This window comes from Fomitopsis serialis (assembly GCF_022376445.1).
Source record: "Fomitopsis serialis strain Sig1Antser10 chromosome Unknown B0H18scaffold_204, whole genome shotgun sequence".
NCBI lineage: Eukaryota > Fungi > Basidiomycota > Agaricomycetes > Polyporales > Fomitopsidaceae > Fomitopsis > Fomitopsis serialis.
This window is the reverse complement of record NW_025955164.1, coordinates 39,914-66,876: the sequence shown is the minus strand read 5'-3', so window position 1 is coordinate 66,876 and position 26,963 is coordinate 39,914. Positions and strand designations below refer to the sequence as shown.

At 56.5% G+C, this 26,963-nt stretch overlaps 1 protein-coding gene across 1 annotated transcript; it reads right to left on the bottom strand.

The window, feature by feature from the left end:
* Positions 1–17,388: 17,388 nt before the first annotated feature.
* On the bottom strand, positions 17,389–17,654 carry B0H18DRAFT_1050598 (uncharacterized protein). The gene has a single exon (XM_048030941.1). It carries the CDS (start codon positions 17,573–17,575, stop codon positions 17,393–17,395), a length of 183 nt encoding a protein of 60 aa, XP_047885807.1. The 5' UTR covers positions 17,576–17,654; the 3' UTR covers positions 17,389–17,392.
* Positions 17,655–26,963: the final 9,309 nt, after the last annotated feature.

Genomic DNA, 26,963 nt, shown 5'->3' with positions numbered 1-26,963 from the left:
GAAAGGAGAGGTAGATTGCCAAGCGAGCTCGGAAGATGTGTGTCGGAGCCCGAGCATCATACTAGGTATCTTCGCGGCTTGTAGCGTGATGATGCCTGCAGAGCCCTTCAAATCACGGTTTGCCTTCGATCTTCAATTTAATACCACACTCGTCGTGGATGCTATCGACAGTCTCAAGCTGACTCGTCTTAGGACGGCCATAACGCCGTCCGACGGCCGCGTCTGATTGCTGGCCATCTGCCCAGTGTCCCACCGACCGTGACGGCGAGGGTCAAGAGGCTCATCTGCGTGACTCTCAAACTTGACTCGGAGACGTGCAGCAGCTCGACTGCAAGCACGATAGGGACACAGATATGCATAGTTGTACTTTTACGTCGCACAATCAATATTGTGTGCCCAAGACGACTCTGTACAGTGTGTGGCCTAAGCACTACTGTAGTGACTTACGAGCACGTGCCTTGGTGACGACGGTGTCACACTACTCTGAACCGGATCCTTTAATTTGTCTGAGGCTGTCTCCCCTCCACGACATCCAATCCTCAGGCCTCAGTAATCCCTTGCTAGCCTAGTATGAGTTTGTTGACTCTTAACGATGACCTCCTCCACATCATCGCCGACATGCTTTCCGCCGCGGAATGCATCCCTCTCTCGTCGGTATCTCGCGATCTGCATGCAATCGCGCGGCAGTATGTGTTCGCGTCAATCACTGTTCGTACCATGAAAAAGCTCGTCAAGATGCACGACCACCTCATCCGTAACGTCGACAATCGCCTGATATGGCCTCGTGGATTGACTATCTATGGTCCGACGGGGATGGGAGCAGCCTGGCAGCCTTCAGCCATCAATGCGCTGGTAGGCATCTTCAAGCACGCGCGGGAACTGAAGGTTCTGGAGCTCTACGGTTGTGAGGAGGCTATCTGTTGCAATAAGCTGGTCGGAGAGTATCTGGCTGCGCTGCCGAATCTCACGGACATAAGCCTGCTCGGCGTCGGGACGAAGACACTCGATGTCCTACACAAAATGGTCAGCAGACCGGAGAAAGCAGCGCTGTCGGCCACGCTTAAACGCGATCGATTCGCGACACACATCGTTCGAGCACCCGTACTTGACAACGTCAAGGAGCTCAAGCTCTATCAGTTCGACGGGGTACCTCCAGTGCAGCTTCTTTCGAGCCTTGCTGGTGCCCATCCACAGGTAGAAAGTCTGCATTTGGGTGTTTGTGCCGTGCATCCCTGTCTCATCCTGTTTCCCAACATACGAAAGTTGACAACCAACATCTGCCAGTTCGACCTACCAGTTCCTGGCCATCAGATAAAGCAACGTCGTTTTGGCCACTTGGCGGTTGAGCCAACCAAACTCCATCTCATCTCTGCCCTAGGCATCCGCAGCGATTACCTGCGTCTATACGCCGAGTGGCAGGATTTCTATCCTTCCAAAGACCTCGTTTCCGCCGCCGCCGTTTTGGAGTTGAGCCTGTACTGCTACACAGAGACCTTCATGGCATTGGCACAGATTATCTCAGCAGAACTGTCACGAATCAGATACCTTGTCTTGAGGATCGAAGTCTTGTATTCAGCGTATTCAGTGGTGGCCCAGTGGATGGTACGTGTCACATATACACTGACTCTGATCCGTGTCTTCGATACTCATATGTGTTCGTCAATATAGAAGGATATTCCCTCTTTGCTGTCGCCCTCGCAACTCTTTTGCATACGGGTTCATGCGACCCGCGTAATTGATACGGAACCATCGCGTGAAACACGGCTAGACTTGCTGCAACGATTGCAGGACGCCCACGTTTCCGCAATACCCTCGCTTCGGTACTACTTCCAGGTCCTTGGCGAGAGGCACGCAGACAATTTCTCGAATTTTACCTGGGGGCGGGTCGAGGGCGATGGCGGCCATCGCACGGTGCGGCCGATTCCCAGTTGGCAAGGCGAGAGGATCCATCGCTACCTGCAGTCTCCGGAGTTCTGTCGCACGTTGCGATTTAATGGTGAGTTGCACTTTCAGCGAGCGATGGAAACAGCGGCTGATCCTGGCAACCAGAGGAAGCTGCCCTGCAATACACCGGCCAGTGAATACGAAGGGAGAGCTAGATCGTCAAGTGAGCTCAGAGAGAGTGCAATGGAGCTCGGCGAGTGCCCTACTAGGTGATATCACGAGCATGCTAGTCCGGAGGGCGTCTGTACGACATACGGTTCGCTTTTGCTGTCCAATGATATATCTTACTCATCAGAGATGCTATGGATAGTACTGCAAGAGTTGATTCGCATGACGCACACTGACGGCTGCGTTCGGGATGTGATAATCTGCTCAATGTCGCGAAGAGGCACATGTCGCCTGCGTGAGCCCTAGACGTGACAACAAGCATCGGTATATCGACAACAAGTACAGTGCAGGACATCGGCATGAACAAAATCGTGCTACAAGACCTTCCCAGCCAAGTTCCTCGTGAGTATCATGGGTTTCCTTAGTTCAATGCTAATATCCGGAATTTGTCCAGGTACCTATCGACGTTATAAACAGTTCAGAAGCCGTAATGGAAGAAGGCCACCATGTAGTCTCCGTCGTGTACTCGGCCCGGGGTGGTAGTTATGGCCACTGTCTCGAGTTCACGTGTCGCTCATTCTACGAGAGTTACGAGCGACGGAGGCTTTCGAAGCGCAGTCTACTCATTTCGTTCGTGTATCACTCGATGATGGAATCTTCGCTTACGTCGGTCGCAGTTGAACGTCGTCCTATGCCTTCGCTGTCTCCAGTCTATCCGCAGTTGATATTCTGTCGCAGATGTTCGAATGAGCCCAGGGACGTATCACTCGCTGAATTATCTCTGAAAGGACATCGCAGCAAGCTGTGGATTGCACGGAGGCTCGTTGAGATGATGAGAGGCGTGGTGTCTGGAGCCGCCATCACCGACATATACTAGACTTGTCGCAGAGATCACACCACAAGCAATAGCGGGTATCCAGATGAGAGGGCCGCTGGCCCTTCAGAGCTGTGGTATATTGCAGCAACTATGTATCCGTAAATGCAGAAATACAATGTAGTTGTGAGTGTGTACCAGATGCGAATGCTGATGCGAGCGGAGACATATGCAAGGTGAGTGCAGCTACAGATCTACGAGCCTAAAACAGATCGGACGCGTGGTGGGATGGTATATAATGGTATGCTCCACAGGATCCGGATAGAGAACTAGGCTACATCGCGCAGTGGTGATACAACGGCGACTGGTGCGGGTATAATGTCAGCGTCAGTACAACAGCAAGTAGGGTATAACATAGTAGTTGAGTCCAGATGAAAATGCTTAATCATAATGAGATCGATGTATGTAAAATGGACCGCTGTGCGGTGTTTGAGAGAGGCCGAGAGGAGGATGAGGAGAACGGGTATCGGAGCTCGGGGATTGAGAAGAGGAGGTTGGCCCGGTTAGATCAGAGAGGATAGATGACGGAGTCGTGCCGCAGGAGGCAGACGGGCGTGTGATGACAGAGTGCTCGGGTCCGGGAGCAAATCGCACGACAATGTCAGGACCGGAATGTCGCTGGCTGACCGAGAGGAAGCACCCTTCTGCTAGATAAGTCGGGCCTATTGCGCCAGCGGGAGCCTGAGGAATCTTGCGACAGCAAGGCAGGGGCGCCGGTGCCGTTGCTGGAACGACGACGTGCACCATAGCAAAGTATGTCTTAATGCTTCAGCGCGCTCGGGACCACCACCCAGCGACTCCGCGCGCACCCACATAGACGGCCTTCACAGCAATGCCAGCCAGAAGTCCGGCACCTTGAGCCATACGCGCAACCATCTTCACGCGCCGCCAGCGAGCAAGGCTAGCCTCGTCGATATGTCCATCAGACCAGTGGCCATCCGCGCCGGGCTCAAACTCGCCCTCAGATCCACAGAACGAGGAGTTATCTGTGTCGTCGCTGCTCTCGCTGTGGCCTACGGACAGCGCGTCCAGGCTGAGGTAGCCAGGCATCAGAGGCGAATCATAGTCCTCCGTCTCGGGGTTGTACGCCTGTGCGGGTGGGGTCGGCCCAGCTTCGAGGCCCGCTGATGCATGCTCAGCCGTCGCAAGAGCAGCTTCTGCTTTCCGTGCAGCCTGCTCGGCCAGCGCCCACGCGTAATGCGCGGAATCAAAGTTGCTGTACGTGTGCACTTGGTGGACGTAGCACGGCGGCTGAGGTATATCTACTATTGGCTTGAGCGGCTCCCAGTACGTCGGCTGCATTTTCAGGCGCAGCTTTGAGCATCCGCGAACCGAGGCTGGATAGTTGGATACGGGTGCCCTGAGTGGAGACGTGACGTGAGACGTGGGTGGTAACCCAGCGAGGAAGTCGTGGAATGACATTGATGCAGTGGGCGCGGCGGGAGCAGTTGTCGAAGCAGCAGGTCGCAGAGGCTTAGGCAAAACCTTGAGAGGCTTGTCGGTATGCTGCTCGACCGGTTTGTTGACGGGGACCGTCGCAGGAGCAGTCTTCAGTGCCAGAGCGACCGGGGGCACAGAGTGAGCATCCTTGGTATCCGGCGTGGCCTTGGCAGATGCTGGGTTCAAGGACGGTTGGGCCGCATCTAAGTCGCCTCGACCGCGTGCGGGCTTCGCAGGCTGTGCAGAAATGGTGGGTCGTTGCACCGTTGGAGTTGAAGACGTCGGTGGCACCGGCGCTGCAGACACGGGTTCAGTGTGAGCTGGAGCTGGACGAGGTGAGGCTGTAGTTGCGGGTAATTGTGATTTCACTGGCTGCACAGTCGACTTCGCTCCCTGGACAGGAGACATCGACAGAGACTGAGCTCCCGACGCTGCAGGTTCCTGAGCCTCAGAGGATGTAGGACTGGACTGTTCACCCGCTCGAACAGTCCAACGTTGATTGACCGGTTGGGCAGCAGTGGGCACTGATGTACTCCTGACTGTTTGAGCGGGACTCTCTCGCGCTATCATCCTACCAGCAGCCGGTGGCTTTGCATTTGCAGCTGCACCAGTCAAGACATCGCCAGAGACACGAGTTGACTGCTGCTGGCCCCTGTGTCCAACAATCACAATCAGCATGTCAGAACGAGCAAAACTCCAAGCGACGACTTACGGTGCCGTTGTCATGTCTTTGTCCAGCGGTCGCCGCGTTTCGGTTACGTGTTTGCTTTCCTCCCCCAAAGCGGCTTCAGCTGAAGCCGCTAAAACATGGTCGTCGGTACTGCAAGTAACATCGGTAGCAAGGGCCACAGGTGGGTCCTGTAAGGCCCGCAGATTGTTCGTCAAGTCCGGTGACCTTGATGGACCAGGCATCGACGGATCCAAGTCGCTTCGACGGGGAGATAATAGCGCGGCCTGCTGTCTCACAATGTCAGGATCGATTGTGTTACTGCCCAGCGACAGTCTCTTCGCGGCCTCGAGAACTCGGGAGTCATCCTCATCGTCGGCCTCAGAACTCTCTACCACAGCTTCCTCCTCGATCCACTTAGCCTTGCCCTTGCCCTTCCGATCAACGAGAGTCGCGCCGGGGACAGGAGAAGTGACTTCCTGGTCCTTTCCCTTGAGCTGCGTGGCAGAGGTCGTTGTCTTCACAGGAAGTGCAGTTTGCGAGCTGGATCTGGCGTTCGTAGCATTCGCGGGGGTGCTTGGCGTAGTTAGTGTGCTGGCCTTCGGTGAGCTGGGCTTCGACTTCGGTGAACTGGCCTTGGGTGAGCTGGGCTTCGGGAAGCTACTAGCCTTCGGTGAGCCGGGCTTCCGAGATGTGTTTTTCGCTTGCTCGGGCTCAGAGGCCTTGGGGATGACAATAGCACCCTGGCGATACCAATTTACGTTACTTCGAATCGCGGGAGTAAGATTGCAGTCGCACTTACCGACTTATCTGGCCCTCGCGCATCCGGTGTCGCATGAGGAACACTTGCTGGTTTCTGAGCAGTACCAGGTGCCTTGGATGCAGCAGTTTCCTTAGCGGTGACGTCCTTCGATCCCGCAGCATCCGATGGTTTCATCGCCGACGGTGAGGTGGTCGGGCTAGCGGGGACTGCTCCTGTTGATGCTGAAGGAATTTCGAAGTCCATCTCTACGTCTACATCAGGCGTAAGTTCCCAAGCCGCCCAGGTCCTCCGTTCGACAAACAGCTCCCAGCGAGGCTCCGTCCGCCGGCGGCGAGTGAGGACCTGTCGTGCAAACCTGCACATCGTGCCGCAACGCTTCTGCAAAGGGGTCCGTTCCGTCTTCCGCTGTCCCTTAAGCGCGTTCTTCCGGGCAGCAGCCTGACGCCTGACACCATGAGACCGTCCGAGCCGTGGCGGCACGACGACAGGGAGGTATCGCGTGCGATGATGGTGACGCCTTGCGCGCAGTCGGAAGATTTTCTTCGACGGCCGCTTTGCCAGGGCGAGGTAAGCATCGCGAGCAGCACGCCCACGACGGTCAACCCATGCTGGGCGATGTCGGGAGCGCGGGATATCTTCGTCCATTTGTGTAGCTATATCCATATCGCCCCCCGAGGCGAATGGAGCATCATAGAAAACACCTGTAGGAAGTTGCGGGAGAGCGATAGGCGTGTTGTACTGGCTCTGCTCTCCGGACGGCTGCCATTGTGGGGCTGGGGCAATCGAAGTCGGCCACTGTGGGACGGAGGTGGGGCCGAAGGCGGAGTGCACGGTTTGTTGAGGTTCGTCCTCCATCGGTGTGTCATCCATCGATGTCGATTGATACGGCTGGATGCTGAACAACGGCGGTGTAGGTAACTGGTTAGGCTGTGGCGTGTTCCATTGCATGCTCTGCATCGAACAATCGTAAGTGAAAGTTGCACAGGATAAGCCAAGGACCACGTACAGAGGGAGCGGGGGTAGACTCTTGTCCACTCATGGCGTCTCGCTTGTCGTCCTTAAAGACGTTCATGGGATCGGGCCCAGGAGCTGTCGGTAATGCCTCAGGCCATCGAATGGGAGCGGGTTCGGTGGGAGGCTGCGTGGTGTAGACTTTCTTGTCTGCGGGAGGCGTAGGCACTACTGCAGATGGCGCAGAAGACATCACAGATGCGAGTGAGTCTCTTGGAGGGGTGGACACGACGGTCGGAGGGGCGGGCGCAGCAGGCCGAGGCCGAGTGACGGAAGCTGCAGGAGGAGGAGGAGGAGGAGGAGGAGGAGTAGAAGCTGCGGGAAGAGGACTGGGCTTCTGTACGGGCGCAGGCTTTGGTGTTGCAGAAGCAAGAGGTGCCGCCTCCGTACGGGGAACGGGCACACTCTGGGCGCGAGGAGCGGGGGTGACCACAATGGAGGGCACTTCCTTTGTGGCGTCCTCCTTTGTGGCGTCTTCGACCGTGTTGACAATGGCAGGCGGAGGCGACAGACGCCTAGGGGAACGCGGCGGGCGGGGAGGGGCCAGCGACAACGAGGCCATGCCCATGTCGAGACCGAGGTCATCTTCGACCGGCCTGTCGGTTGTGGCGTCGTGCGTGAGGGACAGTGACGCCAGACCCAGATCGAGGCCAAGATCGGGCTGGGTGGATTTCTTTGTAGTGGTGTCGCGTCGTCCGAGCGATAGTGACGCTAGAATCGACTCAAGCTCGAGCTCGAGCTCGGCTGGCTTGTTCTTCTCTGCCTCCGTCTCTTCTCTGAATCGTAGCACAACCGGCGGCGGAGTCTGCAGCCTCGGAGAAGGCGACCTGCTGGTATCTTGGCGGGCCAACCCTGGCGGAAGCTGCGGCTCCGGTGAAGGCGCTGCAGAGCGGCGTCCTTCCGGCGACGGCGAGCGGTAGCGCTCGGAGTGGGCCGGAGACACCTGTGTCGAGGTGGCCTGTGTATCCGCCTCTAAGTCCTCTGAATGAGGCGGCGGACCGGCCGGAGGAATCGGCACTGAGGCTAGGAACTTCTCGACGTCCTCCTCGGATGCAGGTTTCGTCGGCTCCGCCTGTGTTGAGTCTTCATTATGGGATATGGCGTGCTGTCGCGCTGCGTCCTGCCCTTGTTGCGATTCGTTCCTGCGATCGGAAAGCTCGTCCGGTTTGATCTCTGCGAGGTGCTCAGATCGTTGGTACATGACGAAGGCCGGAGACAGCTCACCTTTGCCTTCCTTATCTTCGTCCTCATCCTCGTCTTCATCTTCATCCTCATCATCGTCCTCATCGTCCTCGTCTTCATCCTCATCATTGTCCTCGTCTTTCTTATCGTCATCTTCCTTATCCTCCTCATCTTCGCCCTCATTTCCGCCTTTCGCGGGCTGGTCATGGTCCCCATCTTGATCCTCTTCATCACTAATCCCCCAGTCGAGTACTTCGTCGTCATCATCTTCGAGGGGTCTCCTGATCTCGCCCACGGTGGAATTCCGTGCCGGCTGGTGTCCGCTGCCGGCACCGTCTGCCGGCTGTGTCACGTCGCACTCTTCCATATCGTCGTCGTCATCCTCGTTCTCTCCGTTCGCATCTTCAGCGTCCGTTTCGTCTCCCTCGCCCATCTCATCATCTTCATCTTCATCTGCGAGGGCCGCCATCGCCGTGGTGGGCGACGGCATCGGCGTTGGTATATGCTCTCCACCCGGCGGCTGTGGTGGCTTGATCTTGAACACCATCTTGCCTGTCACGGCGTTGACCCCAACGGTGAGGCGCTTCGCATTCTCAACCCCGTCTGTTTGCGTGCGTGGCTTTGTGGTTCGTAGGTTCCGGAGCTGCTGGGCGCGGAGGTCACGCTCCTTACGCTCGTCGTGGAAGTGGACGGTCGAGCGTTTCCGGTGCGTGCCATCGGAGCCACCAGACTTGAGGATTCCCCTGCGAAAAGGGAGGGGAGGTTAGTACACGGAAATTCTCGGTCGAAAAGGGATGCAAATGGGAAGGCAGAACGTCCCAAAAGACTGCAGCAGACTGTGAGGGCGAATATGAGTAGGGGCCCATCCTACGTGCGTGCGTGTCCTAAGCAAGCAACCCACTGTGCTGGGACACTGCACAGAACATCGCATCAAGTTTGCAATCATATTGTTGACGGTCTAGTGTCACAGAGACCGTCGAAGATCGTGGTCTGTGCGACGCCACAATGACCGGGACGTGGAGAGGGGGCGTTCTGACGCGCCATGGACGCGTCGATACCGCTTCAAGCGTGTATTAGGTGAGGCGCGGTGTCCCAGATCTCACTCATGGAGATGTGGAGCTCAATGGCCAACATAACTTGGACCCGTAGCGCGTACATGGCAGACGCATGTGCAGACTGCTCAAAGCGCCACAATGGTGGGCTGCGAGGCAGAGGCGGACATACGGACAGACCAGGCTTATGATAAGCTCGTTTGTGGAATAAACATGAGTCGCACGGAGATGTGGCGTCCAACACCGTGTACGATGACCAGCGCGGTGAGCCCAGGCGAAGCCCGACGATTCAGGGAACCGTCATGTATGGTGAGCCAGTGCACGCACGCCCTCGAAATGTCAAGACAGTGAGGAAGAGTGAGGCAAGGAGAGGTCATGACAGCACAGTCGGGCGACCCCAAATGTGGCGTCGGCGCAACGAGCACATTCAGTGCGTTGTAGGGCGCGCATGATGCAGCACAGCGGCAGAAACGATGATGGACGTCGCTGCCGTCCCTGCGGTAGCAGTCATGCGCGAAGCAGGGGCGGGAGGAGAGCGGGAGGAGAGCGGGAGGAGAGCGAAGTAGTCATTCTCCACAGCGACGCAGGCGGCCACGAAGATGACAGATGTATCCTCGAGCGGTGTGCTAGACTCAATCGTGTCACGACGCCACCATACACGCGATCGCTGTGAGAAGCGTTCGAGGTAGAGGGAGGTTTGTCGGCGACACCAAAAACGGCGAGTAGCGCGCACGGCGAGCAAGGATGTCGCGCGACACAGAGGCGCAGGGCCCTACGATCGTCTGCCTGACATGAACAAAGCGGACATACCTTCCTGGAGATCCTCGAGCCATGTTGCGGTATGAAGTGAGGGTTGTGGCGTGGCCGATTGAAGGTGGTATGTCGATCTCGCCGTGCTTGGGTGCAAGCACGGCCAGGGGGACTGTATGTATAGGAGGTTGCTTGCGAGTCGCGGGACAATAGCCCGTGCAGAAGTTGCGAGGGGAGGGCGAAGGTATTTGTCGGGGGAGTGGTGGTGGGGGAGGAAGAACAAGAAGTGCGTGCATCGCCACAGTTGCCTGAAGAGGGACATAGCGTCGGGAGGGTGCGCTTTGACCGAGGAGACAATGGCAGGTGCGGCAGTCGGACGAGTGGCGGGCTGCTTTGGCCCAAAGCGCCCAGCGCGTCGCGTACCATCGCTCAGGCGCCCACCGCATCCCCACCACGGTCACGTGGAAAACGCGCTACGCGAAATCGAACCAACAACGTGGGATTATGTAAGCGTGGCTAACATGCGTTGAGCACGACGTCGCAGGCTTGCTCCTGCTTCTTCCCATCCATCACGAGCCACCCCTGCACCTGCGTCGACGGCGTCAGGCCTGCCCACGACGATGTCCGTCCCCCTCTACACCATGGCCCCGCCGCCGCGGCGAAACCCCCTCAGCACCGCGCCTACGAACCACCACGCGATTAACCAGCCCTACGCACCACCCGGGACACCCCCCAAGCCACAAGTCCAAGAGAAACACCGCAACCCTTCATCGCCCCCGCTGCCGAGGCAGAATATGAAAGTCACCCCGCCTTCACCTCCCAAAGTCATTACCGACAAGTCTCGAACGGTTGAATTCTTCCGCATTGGCATGCTCGGCGAAGTAAGTACAACTCGGCGGCTTGAGTTGTGCCTGTCCCTGCTATGATTTGCTTGCTGCATCTCACTGCCCTGTGCTTCATCCGCGCTGCTCGTTCGCAGCACGACGGATGTGGCGGCGTCGCCGTTGTCTGTTTGGAGTTGGGTGACGACCACATCTTCAATCGCGATTCGTGACGTGTAGTGGCGCCTTGCGAGTTCTTTTGCCTCGCGGGTATCTTTGTGTGCATGTTATAGGGACTCCACTTGCGGCATTCCTGGTGAGACGGTGTTGCCAGTCACTGACATTTGCATCGACAGGGTGGCTTCGCTCGCGTGTATGAAGTCCAAGACTCTCGCGGCTCAAGGTCGGCGTGTAAAGTTGTCACGAAATCCTCTCTCAAGACTAAGAAGGCGAAGACAAAGGTACGCACGTCGTCGTGGCAACTTGAACATCCCGTCTAACAGCCACACAGCTCTACGCCGAAATCAAGATCCACCGTTCCCTCGACCACCCAAACATCGTTCGTTTCCAAGAATGTTTCGAGGACGACGACAACGTCTACATGACCCTCGAGCTATGCCACAATGGCTCACTCATGGACATGCTGCGACGGCGGCGACGCTTCACAGAGCCGGAGTCACGTTTCTTTATGGTGCAGCTCATCGGCGCGTGCCAATACATGCACACGCACCAGGTCATCCACCGTGACCTGAAGCTCGGCAACATCTTCCTCGACCGTAACATGAACGTGAAGGTCGGTGACTTCGGCCTTGCGGCGCTCATCGAGAACCCGGGCGAACGCAAGAAGACGATCTGCGGCACGCCGAACTACATTGCGCCCGAGGTTCTCTTCGACACCGCAAATGGGCACAGTTTCGAGGTCGACACGTGGTCGATTGGCGTCATACTCTACACGCTCGTCGTCGGCCGCCCGCCGTTCCAAACCAAGGATGTCAAGGCCATCTATAAGCGCATTCGGGACAATGAGTACGAATTCCCCGAAGACCGCGCTGTGTCTGTGCTTGTGAGGGAGCTCGTACAGCAGATCCTCACCCCCGACCCGCAGCAACGCCCCACCCTTCACGAAATCGTTGAACATGCGTGGTTCACAACAGGCGTCGTGCCTGGTTACATCCCCGCAACTGCGCATGACGGCCCCCCGAGCTTCGCACATATCACGCGCTCGATCTCCGAGGCGAACCTCGCGCGCCTCAAGCGCTACGCAATGCTGGACGAGGATCAGGTAACCAGCATCAACGTCCCCGCGCCACCTGCGCCTTCTGCGGCTACGTCGAGCAAGAGCAAGGGCATGTCGTCAAGCTTGGCGCAACAAGAGAAGGAGTTCCAGAAGGCCGTGCAACCTGGTTCGCCGATCTCTGCCCTGCTCAGCTCCGCTCGTCAACCTCTGCTGGTTGCGCCCCTCGCTGCACCCCGTGGCGAGCCCCTCCTCCGCAAACTCCAAGCAGCCAAGGACCCGCGCTCCCCTGCACGCCCCGGCCGTACGAACCTTCAAAACATCGCAGAGCGCGAGGAAGACGAAGATGTACAGCGAGAGGTGATCCGCAAGAAGGAGTTGGAGAGCCAGAAAGCGCGCATCGTCGCGCAGATGGTGCCCGGCAGCGCGCCCGGTTCGGCGTACGGCCAGGAGGACCAGGAGAACGTCCCCCCTGCAGAGTTCAGGCCTTCTCGCGAACGGCGGGGAGAGTCGAACAAGGAGAGAGAGAAGGTGAAAGAGAGGCAGGTGCCTAAGGAGGAGTCGACTATTCCGGCCCCGGTCCCGTCGTCGTCCACTGAGAATGCGCCCGCTCTCCGCGTGAATGGGTTCGACGCCGCCGCGCAGACGCTCACTGTGGCGTTTGATGCGAAGGCTGCTGGACGAGTCTTCAAGGATCCCCGCGAGGAGGTTGGCTTGCCCGACCCGAAGGTCTTCATCGTATCCTGGGTCGACTACTGCAACAAGTACGGCATGGGTTATGCGCTCACCGATGGCTCTGTCGGGGTGCACTTTAACGACAGTACGACGATGATTCTCTCCGCAGATAAACAGTGCGCACCCTTTGGCCAGCTGCACGTCATTGCATTACTGACCTTTCCCACAGTCATTTTGATTACGTCTCGTCGAGGCGCCAGGGCTCGGTATACGTGCGCAAGAACTACACGGTGTCTGTATATCCCGAAGATCTGAAGAGCAAGGTGTATCTCCTTAAGCATTTCGAACGCTATATCATGGATCGTCTCTACGGCGAATACGACTACACTTACGAAGACAAGGAACGCACGAAGGGCATGGACTTCGTGCAGAAGTACCTCCGCATGAAGCACGTTATCGTGTTCAAGATGAGTCACGACGTCTTACAGGTCCGTCTTCGCGTCTTCTTGTCTTCTCTCGACGTCACTGATCGCTCGGTTTGACAGTTCAACTTCTACGACCATTCAAAAGTCATCCTCTCGTCCCAAGGCCTACTCATCACCCACATCGACAAGGACTACAACCTCACCCGGTGGACTCTGAGCGAGGTAATGGGCCTTGCACTTCGCCCACCGGTCTCGGACCCGAAGCAGGCCAAGTTTAATCAGCGCCTCTTCGACAAGATCAAGTACTGTAAGGAGGTACTGGTGTCGATCAAGAACGCCAGCTCGAGTTCGGGTTCTGGCGAAGATCAACAGGTGCAGGGGCAAGGCGAGGATCCGGAGGGCTTCGGGATGCCCGGCGGACCGCCACCCATGAGCACTCGCTCGTCAAAGCAGTCGTTGCGCTAGCGGTCCTCCTGCAGGTAGTTACAGCGGCGAGGAGGTTCGTACCTTGCTGGCGTCGTTCAAATCGTTAGCGCCGACGTCTGTTCTGGATATTTGCATTTGTACGATACCCTCCGATGAATCCACGACCGTATGCATGTTCACACGTCTCTTTATGATCATCTCATCCTCTCCTCTCGCTGCCTCTCTTGTCACTCTCTCGTCACTTCTCGTCTGTCTGGTCTCGCACATCACCCATTCGTAGCCCGCACCTATCCACGATATGTATTAGACGCATCTACTTAGTCACCGAACCCGTGGTCATGTACGTTGCCGTTTGCTCACAACCGTACGTAGGTGCGGGTCAGAATGACATGGCTTCTAGCCCTCTCGCACTCTACTACTATTAGTATAGGCGACGGCGGTGATGGCGTTCCAGTACTTGCTGAAGTTGTGTCTCAACATGTCCGAGTAAGTCAAGCTTTCCACTGAACTGGAATATGGGACGCAACATTATTCCGACTTGGATAAAGCTGCTTCGTATATTGACAGGAAGTGAGCAATCGAGGCCTGCGTTCAGGCAACATCTGGCAACATTCAGCCTGAGGCTGAGGAGGCCTGCCGCCTCAGGCTTGCACTGGCTGCCAAATATGGAACTATGTTGTTTGGCAAGAGCCTTAGAACCAAACAACCGCCTCCTGTAGGCGCCGGTGCTGTGCTTCTACAACACAATTTCCGATGCGCTCCACTCTTGTACTTTCACAGGACATCTTGATGAACGCTTCAACGGATTCTTTCTTGGGCTTCGATTGCTCTTATACCGCCACACGAGAGGTTTCGTGAGTCTACGGGACGGAGCACTCAGCACTGGCACTGCCAGTGGTGGAATGTGAACGGGCGACGCGTGTGGTCCCGGCAGACTAGTAGGCAGGAAGCTGTGCGCGAGAGCGCTATGGTACAGCATGTCTCTTTTTGGTAGCTCCGACTGTCGAGATGCTAATGAGACTTGAGTTGTTGAGATCAAGTGCGGTCACCGCCGCTGGCCGCGTTTCGCCAGAACGTACATCGCATTCATGCGCCCGCTGTCAAATCTAGCGGTGTACTGGGCTAGAAGCCTCCATTCTTGCAATTTTACAAGGAAAGGAAACGCTGGACGCTGTGACGTCCTTCCGGATCTGGACAGCTCGGAACGGACTCACTGGCAACCGGCGTGCACCTGTGGCGTTTCTTCAAGTTTGACGCGACGCAAGGGACCCATCAGGTGTGGGATGGCAATCAAAGGTTCTTCGTGTCTGGCTTTTCTGAGAGTCCGAGTCATGCTAACATACCGTTACCATCAGCTTCAACTCGATGGCATTTTGACCGGAATCGTCAACGTGAACCGTCTGCGACCGAGAAAGGAACGACAGTGAAGGCAGGCTGTGTGGGGGATTTTCACAGTGGCTCTGCTGGAAGTATACGGCTCATAGAACTCCGAAATTGTTACCATTATTCTGGGACACGGTGAGCCCTTTGAGCAGATTTCCGAGGTGCTTCTAGGTTAGTGGTAACTGCGCATATGGATAGGATCCGCTATGGTGTGAATCACTGTACACAGTACACTACAGCGGCTGAAATTTATAAAAGCCAGTCGAGGGTGGCGCTCCTCCACACAATCGCACTCCATATCGCCTGTCCTACCGTGGACGGCAGTCCTTTTTGTCTTACCCGCCTCACCCATCCCCTTGCGAAATACCGAGCCCGTTTGGACCGTTGCCCCTTGCATTCGACGACCCCATGTCGGCCTCAGACCTATACTCGATGCTTCTGTCAAGCGAAGATTCTTTCGCCACGGAGTACTTCGACACAGATGTGAGTAAAATGGTCGTCGTTCATTTACCCTCATGTCTCATTAGCGATGCAGAGTCTTTCTTCTCTCGGAAGTGATGCGAATTTTCCGTCGCCCCTCGACAATCCGACGAACCTGTCGGAGCTCCTACGAGAATTCGGTCTACCGGACTTGCCGGACTGGTCCTCGCAGTTGGCAGACGGTTCTTCAATATACCACGACTTCCATTCTCACTACACCTGGTCACCCCCCTTTGTCCCTTCGCCGCATCCACGGTCGCCACCACCTCTTCCTGCGCTGGTCCCCGAACCTGAACCCGCGCTTGCAACACAGGAGCCAACCTCGACCACGCTGTCACCCACCCCTACAACAAACGGCGACGAAAGCTTCCACATCGCTCCTAGCATGGACGACACGGGGCTTGGAAGAACCAAATCAAGTACTGTGGCGGTGGACGACTCGGGTTCAACAGCGCAGACGTGTGAATTTGAGACCGATCTCAGCGTCCATGGAACAGCATCCGAGTTGCACGATCAAAAGGATCAAGAACGCCAGACAGCGCAATCTCCACAAGTACTGCGCCAGACCTTCCGAAGGAACTTGAAAAGACGCGCGGAAACAGACGAGGAGGAGGATTGTGCCGGACAGTCTACCCTCATGCCTCAGAAGAAACGGCCAAGACGAAGATTGCAGAGCGATGACGAGTATCGCCCGAACTTGCGCCGTGCATCTTCGTCCCGCCAAAATACCCACATCAAATGTCCTTCAACGCACATCGCGTGTCGCAAGAGTGGCTGCCAGCAAACCTTTACACGAGAGCGGGATCGGGACCGGCATGAATCCGTTACGCATGAACAGCGCAGAGTCCAATGCCTGCATTGCAACTTGATACTCTCGCGCGCGGACTCTGCAGAGCGCCACTCGAGAAACAGACACAGGGGGAAACCGTTATGGATCGTGGCCGTCCAAATTGTTGAAGATGCACCATCCGCGGACGAAGTAGCTGCCGGCGGATGTGGCTCGACAGAAACCACAGATAATGCGACTCGTGTTGCCAGGCGAACTTCGACCCGTCCCAATTCATAACCATGGCCACTTACACGCTGCGACTCGGAGAAGTATACCTGCCGCGACCGAAGCTGCATAGCGGTAGGTCACTAAGCTGAGCAGGTAGTAGCCTGCGCCGGCTGGCGCTGTGCGAGCCCGTCCTTTGTCGTTACGGCATTTGCTCTGAGATGAGCTGCTTTACCAATGGTCAGGCATCCGGTGTGGCCTGGGGGAGGTATTGGCGGCATGTATACCCACAGAGCTCCGTTCAATTTGGTGCAGAAACATTATGCATAGATCTAGTAGTTCATAGTAGCTGCGTTCAAGATCATCTACTACAAGTTCTGTATCTAGTTTCGTCAGAGACTGATCAATATATACCCAATACTTACTCGCTGTATTAGCCCGAGTGCGTCTGTTCAGACCGTCTACAGTTGATTTCGCAAGGTATATAACGCTGCTCGTCGCAGTACTTACAAGTTTTTGAAACTAGGTCATCTCGTACTACTGGCACCAAAGGCGGACTTCATAGCGCAAAGCATCAACGTCCGCCCGACGTCCGCCCATGACAATTCATCAATTAAATAGCTGGCCTAGGCTCGAGCTAATACATGTGCGACGGAGATCTAAAAGGAGTGGGACGGCGGTGTCGATGTGGCGCGCGTAACTCGCGTGGTTTTCGCGTATGCTCGCGTGGCGTCCACGTTCGCCGCGTGGCCTCATGTGGCGCACCCTCCTCCCATAAGCTCCCGGCGTCTGCCGCCCGCGGGCGCCTGCGCAAGCCCCGCCCGAGGTGTCCCCGAGGTGGAATTTCCGGGCGAAGTGACGGGAAAAATGAGTAGAAAAAAATACATACAGTGTACACATAGGTTATAAATGGGAAGCCTGAGTGATGGGAAGAAAAATCACAACTCAGTGCCGGGAAATTGGACAACTCAGCCCTGGGAAATGAGATATCAATACCGGGAAAATAAGGAAGATTGGTACCAGGAAAACAGGACACATCAATAAGTACCAGGAAATAATGGGAAACACAGCAGTAATACCAAAGAAATAAACACCAACTTGAAGAAGACAGAGATATCAATGAAAATGTACCACAGGCCGGGAAATATTGAATAAAAATGTAATCACAAGGGCAACACACAGCATTGAATGATCCAGATTAATATCAGTACTGGGGAAACAGGACACATCAATACCGGGAAATAATGGGAAAAACAGCGGTAATATGGAAGAAATGCCCTGCAGCAGATTATAAAATCACAAGACAAATGTATACACAGGAGAGTGTACTGCAGGCCAGGAAACATTGAATCAAAATGTAACCACAAGGGCAACACACAGCATTGAATGATCCAGATGCTGCCAGCCCAAGTATGTAATCTCAAAAGTAACATGAAGCAGTGAATGAAAACCCGCCGCCAGACCTGTGGCGAAGCCCAGGTCTGGCAGGCTCAAGCATGTAACCTTAGGGGTAACATGGAGCACAGAATGAAAGAACTGCCGCCAGACCTGTGGCGAAGCCCAGGTCTGGCAGGCCCAAGTATTGCAATCTTATGGGCGACATGAAGCAGTGAATGAAAGAACCGCCCCGTCAGCCCGTGGCGAAGCCACGGGTTGACGACGCTCGTGGTTCGTGAGCGACAAGCATTTTCAAGTTACAGTCGGTAGCGCCGCTTTGACCGTGACGCTTCCGCTTCAGCCCACTATGTAGTAGCGCCCGCGAGCTCAACGGCATGCGGCCATGATGATGTACCGCACTGGCGTCTGATTCCTGTCTGTTCGTCATATATAACCATGGGCGTAGACATCCGCTCCTGCATCCCCAATCTTACTTGTCTACAGTACTTGCGCCACTCATATCTTCCATGCAGCCGCCCTCTAATTTTCAAGTTGCGCCTCGGGCATCCCCCGAGTCCGCCGCGCTCTCCGCCACGTCTCATCCGCCTCGCCACTGCGTGCGGTTTGTGATGGAGGCGTCATTACCTGACATCGCAGCCAAGACTGGCGATGATAGCAATAACAGTGTACGATGAGTGCGTTCATGCGCGTGATAGTCATCATCTCACTTGGATCAATATTGTCTCCCATTTAGGTGCCACACAACGCCACTCCAGGTATCCGTCTCTCAGTCAAACCTGTTCCTGTGGCCGGTTCTACTGCCCTCAATTATCGGATGGTCTCCTCTAGCGCTATGATAGAGTGCGAAGACCCTAGTGCATTACAATCTCGACATCAGACGTCGTTTATATGCCATCCGGAAGGACGATCCGAAGCATTCCGAGTCCAGGCGACCTTTTCTGTGCGGCGTCTTCGTAATGACGAGTTTCAAGCCCACTCGATCAGGCCGTCTTCACTAGACCAAATCCAACCAGAGCATCGTCTCGAAGATCGACTGCTTGACGGACACGCCACACGCGATCGTGTACCCGACGCAACACCGCACTTGCCCGGCCTAGCGGAGATGGAGCAGTCGGCGATCACCTTGCTATCGCGTATGCGCGCAAGCAGAACCCGTTCCCCGGTTGCGAATCCCCAAGCGCCATCGTCATCGTCAGTCCTGCCCGACGCAGAGGACGATGCCGCTTCTAGCGAATACGAGGACTCGCAAGACGGAGCTACAGGAGACATCAGTGACCATAATGATGTCGATCTACATCGTGAACCAGGACTCAGTGCTGAGCCTCGGCGGATGAATGCCTCCGTGGAGCACCCCAGTGAGGCAGCACCGTTCCAGGTATACAGCGTTTCGGGCCCTAAAAGCAAGAAAAGGTCGAAACGGAGGACCCCCTGGGCTGAACGGCGCACATTGCTCGGGAGCCCACGCAGACAGGTGGGGGCACCCATCTCATGTGGATACAATGGCTGCAAGCGGTCGTTCTTGCGCAAGGCGGACCTCCGTCGTCATGAGGCGGCTCATGATCGCAGGGGCGGGTGGAAATGCATGCTGTGCGGCACCGTCCTTTCTCGACATGACGCCGGCATGCGGCACAGCACTGGGCGGCATAAGGGCGAGAAGCCACTCCTCGAGTTTCTCGATGTCATTGACGAATGAGGCCAGGCTTGAGCCCTAGCCGCCCGGCCAAATGAGCTAAGTATGCGAACCATATATTGACGACCTGTATGCCATATGCATATGCGTGCTGGGACAGTTGGACCTGGCGTTCTTGTACTGTCATGATGCTTATAACAGTGTATGCTTACTACAAAATTTTGTATTCGACTTCATCGGCTGACTGGCACCTCAAACCGGTTTCCAGACAGACGAGCTACTGTACAAGCAGCTGCTTCTGTCTGACTCGAGATGCCACAATCCAAGCCCGTGACCACGTCACAATATGTACTTTTGCGCGTCCGAGTCCGAGTCCCGAAGTCCGCATGCATTCATAGCCGCTGGCATGAGTATAAGTGCAGGCTTTGGCCCTCTCCTGGCAGAGCTTCATCGTCCATGTCATCGACTCTCTTCCCCTCGTCCTACTATGCCACCTACCTCCACCGTTTCCGACTCAGTAGAGTACGCGCACTCAGCCACGTCTTACCCAGTGGAGGAATCCATAATGGATGAACCAGAGACGAACCAGGGCCCGGGGCCGGAGCGTTCAGAACACCGGGATAGCGCTGTATGCCACTTGCTATCCCTATGCTCATGGTAGCCTCTGACCCACTTGGGTTGCTCCGCAGATTCGTCTCGAACGTGTGGCGCACAACAAGGCTACAGGTATTTGTATCGCTGGCGACGATCCCAATACCATCCAAAGTCCTCCAGACGCTCGATCTGGTTCTGTGGCACTCTCCGACGACCATGTCTCAAGCAATGGTCAACATCAAACTTCGTCCTATGTACGGCGCCACCTGGATGGGCACTGGCGGTCCGAACCAGTCCTAGTCACTACTTTCGCTGTCACGCAGTGGCTCCGCTTGAAAGAACCGAACCAGGAGCATGGAAAAGCCTTACGCCGTGGCGCGCAACCTGAAAACCATGCCGAGGGGCGGGATGTACCTGCGCCATATCAGTTAGACCCGGACCCGGACCTGGAAGAAGAAGAGACAGTAATGTCTTTGCTGGCGTGCATGCCTGCAACTGCGAGGAGTCGGTCCATCATTGTTTCTCAGTCTGCTGAGGTCGCCTCGGCATACACGCCCTCCACAGTGTCGTCTGCACCTCTCGCGGAGACCGAGTCAACGCCACTCACGTCGACATCGCAGCAGTATGGTCCTATGAGCGAGCCCGCTTCCGATTCATCCATCTCACGGCCTAGCTCTCCCACGATCTCGCAAGCATCGTCAAGTGAGCTCAGCGAAGATGACGCGTACAACGAATACACACCTGAGGAGGATCCAGTAGATGTTAGCAGCAGCGGCGACTCAGGTAAAGCACAAGGCACCAGGGAAGTCGGCAAGGTCAAGAATCGCAGCGATCAAGCTGCTCGTAACGTCGCATCGGGATCCATGATGACCAGGAGTCGGAGTCGCAAAGCTGGCGCGGGACATGCTACAACTCGTGCCAAGACCGGCTCCAGGGTGAGAGTCCCGCGCGCGAAACCGCAAAGTGCGCACTCTGCCCCCAAGCGCGACAACACGCCGAGAAATCTGCTTCACTGCAAATATGTCGATTGCGATTACTCGTTCCTGGCGAGTAGAGACCTCAAGCGCCACGAGGCGACCCATACCGGCGAGGACAGGTGGAGATGCCTGCGATGCCAGAAGATACTTGCCCGACACGACTCCGCTTTGAGGCACAGTAGGCGGCATGAGGGCCGCCCTCTCCTCGAGCGCGTCGAAGCTGCAGAGGAGTGAGGGCGCCGCCACCATCCTTCATATTGTGTCAATTCTCTTGATCGACCTATGCTATGTACGCATGCAATGCACACACGGCCATGCATGGCCTTCCCCCAAATGCCGCCACTAGATGTACGAGGACGTTAGTAAAGTAAACTTTATACTATGACTGGCAATGTATGCTTACAGCACTATGGTCCCAAATCGCTTCATCCCCACTTTCTGAACCATGCCGGACTGGCCATCAGGCTTACTGAGAACAGTGTACAACACAGCTTTATTTATCACACTACTCACTACCAGCTACATCAGAGACGTCCGTGCGCTATCGACCATCTCGACGTGGTCCTCTCGCTCGGCCGAGACCGCCTCCCAGTCGTCTCCGTGCGCCCACCTCGCGCGCAATCGTTCGAACCGGTCTTTCGCGATCGCTGTCAATGAGAGCCGGTCAGGCTCACAACAAGGCGAGCAGTGCTCTCGATGACGTACAGATGGCGTTCAGCGTGGACGAGAGCTCTTCGCGCTGCGTCATATAGTACACGGGGATGCCCGCCAGGATAAAGCCTGCACTTCGCGTCAGCATGAGAGAGGGACAGTTGAGGCACATATCAACCTATTGCGGCCAACGCCTGCGTCGGCGCGGCCTTGATGGGCATCGACAGCAGGAAGATGCAAACCTGTGCACTTTTAGTTGCGAATCACACGAACCGGCCATGATGAGTGACGCACGGCGCAGAAGATTATAGGCGTAGTAAGCCACGTCTTGTACGGCCTGCACGAAGAATGTTAACGATCAATCCAGCCCAATCACGACGCCTCAAAATGCATACCGTTCCAATTGCGGCTCCTTCATACGCAGCACCAGCACACCCAGGACCTACACGGCCAGCGCACCGTCAGCCTCCGCGGACACCACCCGACCGAGCGTCGCTACTCACAGTGAGGAAGTAGAACGTCCACGCGGCGACGACCGAGAAGTTGATCAGCGACCGAAAGCCGCCCCCAACGACGATGAACGTGATCGTCAGCGTCGCCTGCAGGCCCATCGCGTTAAGCGGTGTCTGCAGGCGCTTGTTGAGCTGCCCGAACACCGCGGGGAGGTAACCCTCCTTGCCCGCGGCGTAGATCAGACGGGACGAGGTGAAGGCCGAGCCTGCGCGGTGTCCGTAGTCAGAGTCATTCTGAGTAAATACTCGTTTATCATGGGTGAACGAACCGTTGAGGGCGCCGAAGCATGAGATGGCGACCATCAGCGCGAAGACGATCCCGCCGACGGGACCGAAGAGCGCGCGGCCAAAGTCCAGGGCCACGGTGTTACTGCGCGCCAGGGTTGCCTGTGAACGTAATACGGCGTTAGTGCGATGTCAAGTCCGTCAGTCCTGGGACGCGCCTTGTCGAGCACGACAAAGTACGATAGGTTCGCGAGGAAGAAAAGGATCTACACCACGAGTCAGCAATTGAACGTGGCCGTGGCGCAAGACCACACTCACGATCACAGCACCCATACTACAGTGGATCGCCCTCGGGATATTCCTCTGCGCGTCCTTCATCTCGCCGCCGACGTAGTTCGCCTGGTTCCATCCGTCGAACGCCCACAAACCCGAGTAGAGCGCACGCGCAATCTCAGAGGGCCCTGCCTGTGCGAGCGAGCTTGCGCCCGCGCCGGAGAGTGGCGACGCGAAGAAGGGTTCGGACGTGAGCGAGGAGGACGCCTGTCCGCGAGCGAGCTGCACGAGGCCGAGGACGGTGATTGAGATCTGGAGAATGCGATGCACAGTTAGTATCGGCATCTCTGCGAACTGCTTGGGAAACAATAGACACAAGCTGACGTACCAGAGCCACGACCTGGTGGTTCGGAGTTAGCGAAGGCTCCTCGATGAGTAGGAGGCGCGAACCTTGACCGCGGTGAACATCACCGCCATGCGGGGCGCTGCGTTGGGAGTGGCAACGCATATGAGGAATACGAAAAGGATGGCAGATACCGCAGTGAGCTTGACAGCCCATTGCGGGATACTATCGGGGGACGCATCCGCACTCGTGCTGTGCCAGAACAGCCGATTGAGGTACTCCGCAAATACCAAGCTGATTACAGCGTTCCCGCCTGTCAACGCCAGCAACGTCCCATTCAAATATCAATTTAAATCAGCACTGAGTACGAGAGACGAGATACGGGAGACAATTCACCAGGGCTGAGGACGATGATAGCGGTCCATGCGAAGAGATATGCGACGAGCGGGCCGTACGCGTAGTGCAGGTAAGCTTGGGCGCCGCCGTTGACGGGGATGGACGAGCCGAGCTCCGCAAAGCTGCTCGCGCCGGTCCATGCGAGCAGACCCGCACCGAGCCATATGCCGAGGCTTGCACCGACGGAGTGCATGTTAGCGATGACGACTCCAGGGGCAGAGCTGTGTGAAGGTGATCGTTAGCAAGCTTCCAAGGTGATAGCATGACGCTCTCGGATGAAGGAGGACGTATGTGCACTGTAGACGGTGGTTCCGCAGAGGCCAGTTGTACCAGCCGTAGGCCCAGGACCTCTTAGAACCGATCCGATCAAGAGGATTCCGCCGTTGGACCCACAACCAGTGATCGAGACATTACACCAAATTGCCGAAGCCTGCTTCTACGTTCCTGAGATGTAGTCACAACTTGGCATACGGTGCCATTGCCATTGTCCACCAGTCTAAGCGACGATTGTGCACTTACAATATCCCTGAGCCAATCTGCAGCCCTACAATGAGGGCGATGCCTGCAATTTGTTGTCAGTGTACGTTCTACAAATTAGGTATGTGTCACTACCATTGAGAAGACCCAGCGTCTTCGGCTGTGCTGCGGCAGCAGCAGCGAACCCATCAGCATTGCTTAACCCTGCTGTGAGCGGGAGAAGATCGTGCTCAAAATCGAGGGGAGTGAGCGGATACGCCTTCCCCCGCGCACTGATCGGCGCATCGACGAGAAGGAGGCCCTCGGAGATCTCGAGGTCGCGTAAGTCAGAGTCATCGGAGTCGAGAGAAGCGCGAGGCGAGAGAACAGTTCGCTTGTAGCTCGGGCTCGGAAGATGGGGGCTCAAGCTGGTGGGCGACTTGAGCGCATCGAAGAGCGTGGACGAGCCTGGGTTCATGTGGCCGACTTTCGCGGCGGTTTGGCGGTGGGGGCAATGGCCAAAGAAAAGAGCCGATATCCTGTCCGCCAGCGGACGAGCTGCGACGAAGACAAGGGAAAGGAGGCCTACGAGGTCCGGGCTGGGGAAGGCTACGATTGTGGCGCGGTGGTGGTAACCATGGACGAGGCCTTTTAGCGGGCCCTTGAGGCTCTTTAGCCGATCAATAGCGCAATCGCAGAAGCAGCCCCCAAGCCCCCCAAGCCAGTCGGCCTCCAGCCGGCAGCCACCCGCAAATGCCCCCGCGACAACGCGCGTGGCCGCCTTGCAACGCGTTGCGCGTCAGTCACGTGCATCCCAGACGCGACGCGTCCCCATTGGCCGCCGCTTGCAGGGTGTCCTTCTCCTCCTCCCCGTCGCGCCTCCTCCCGCCCATGTTTTGCATCACGGCATAGATCGCCACAATGAGCACAGTTCCTGCACCGCAGCGCACCCCGCTTCGTCGCGTCTCGCAGGGGTCCCTCTTCCGCCTCTCGCGCTCGGGCGCATACCCTGACGCGCCCCATGGTCTCGGCTTCCTCGAGCCCGCGCTCGGAGAGCTACTGGACGAGGTGGAGGCTCTCAACAACAGCGTGCAGGCCATGCGCAACCTTGGCGACGCTCTCAGCTCCTTCAATGAAAGCTTCGCGAGCTGGCTCTACGTGATGAACATGAACGCTCTCACAGTGGACTGGCCTCAGGTGTGTATTTCATCACGTTCCCGTGATAGAGCCGGTAGAAGTGGATGGCGGCCTCCGCATGAGAAGGTCGAGCATTGTGACGTTCGACATCCGCATCATCCACCTGAGGTCGTGTGCTCATGCCGGGGTAATGGCTTCCAGAGGAGAGGAGAATTGGGAAGCCACGGTTGACGACAGACTGACCATGGTTTGCGATGGCATGTAGGCACCGACTGCTGCATCATACGAGCTCGCGAAACGAAGAGCTGGTAAGCAGACACGTCTCAGACAACCGGCAACTCCCTCATCGCCCATACAGCAGAGGAAGACGCTGCTGCAGCCCATGCCGCCGAAGTCGCCGCCAACCGCCCGCCCACACCCATCTCTCCCGTTTCACGAACAACCGCCCCATCTGCTGATGAAGCCGGCAACGAGACCGTCCTCGCAAACGCCACCGCAGCCTCCGCGACCACCGCTGCGTCTGGCTCGAAGGTACCCGTGAAGAAGAAAGTGGGCAAGCCGAAGTTGACTACAAAGGAGAAGAAGGAGCGCGGCTTGCTCATGGAGAAGGTCGCGAATACCCTCCCGCTCGAGTACCGTGGGAGCGAGCCGAACCTGAGGCGGTGGCTTGAACAGGTCATTGAGGGCTTCTTGGACCGCCCGGGGAGGGGTGTCGGCAGTGAGCAACGCTCTAGATGTGATGTGTTTGGTGTGTGCGCTGATGCGGCTGGTGGTACCGCAGTCGTCGAGCTGCTGAAACCGCCCGACCTCAACCAGGCGCGTGTGAACAAGTGTCTGATCGCGTTGGTGAACAGAAAGGTTGTACAGAAAGACAACAGCACCGTACGTCTGCGCTACCACATCATTTCACCATCAGCTGACGTTGCCTTGGTGCCAGGGTGCTGTTCTATACCACTGGCACGGATTGCCGGCCTGAAAGATATACCCATCGGATGACATGTAGCATAGGCTGTAGCGCGAATCCGTGTCCATTTTCTCCAGTGTCTACCCGACCCCGCGCGTATTGCCAATCTGACAGTCGATATGCACGCGAGCACTGTAGGGCCGCATCGCAGCAGCCGTTCCTAATATGAATGTCTTAGCTGCTGCTGACCAAAATCAAATGGGCAGGCCAGGCCACGGAGAAGCAAGGCGGGGTGCGTCGTCATGTCAATCTCTGCTTGTCCAGTCATTTCTGTTGTCATTGTGTCCGTCTCTGTCACGACGTTGATGAGTGAGTACTACATACCGCGACGCTCAGACTCCGTCAGCCAGAGACGCACGGTCCCTGGGTATGCGGGTACGTGAATGCGTCTCGTGACCGCGATGTATTCTGACTGAGAACCTAGGCTTCGAGAGACGATCGGGAGGCGTGAGTTCGTCACTCGTTGCCTTTGGCTCAATGCTACTACCCCGAAACCACTGTGCGATTCAGGACCGGGGGCGACCAGGACTCGTCAGTGGCAGGGGCGATGCTCTTGCCTATATATCTCTATCGGTGCCGGTCATATACAGGTATGACATCCTCGATATTGCTTAGCTATCATAATACGTGACTTAAGGCCCACTAGGACTACCGATTCCCGGAGAACGTGTATGGCTGTATGATGTCAATGCTAACAGAACAGGAACATGCTCAGGCTGTCAAAGTTTGAATTCAAGCGTCCTCATACTATGATAAGTACACCGATCATTTGACTGATCTCGACGACGAATACGGCTATACCATACCCTCGATCCCTCGCCGTAGCAGAATGGGTATTGAAGTGACAGGCTGATAGACGCTAGGCGGGTTATATAAGGGTGGACACGAGTGGACAGGAGCAGACACAGCGTGTTCGTTTTCACGTATCCACTTTCCTGAGATCGACACTACTCGCACAAAAGCTTGCAGCAATGGCGAATGTCGTTACTTGGCTCATTACAGGGTGTGTCCCGTCGTTTTAGCCGCTTTCAACGGATGCTGACATCAACCGTCCATAGTGCCTCTCGCGGCCTCGGACTGGAGCTCGCGCGCCAGCTAGCCTCTACATCCAACAACTTTGTGCTTGCTGCGTGTCGGAATCCCTCCTCCGCGTCCCAACTGCATGCGTTCAAACCCGC

Excerpts from the sequence above, each read along its gene's own strand:
- B0H18DRAFT_1050598 (XM_048030941.1), bottom strand. The coding sequence starts at position 17,575 with ATGTTTCCTGGCCTGCAGTACACTCTCCTGTGTATACATTTGTCTTGT.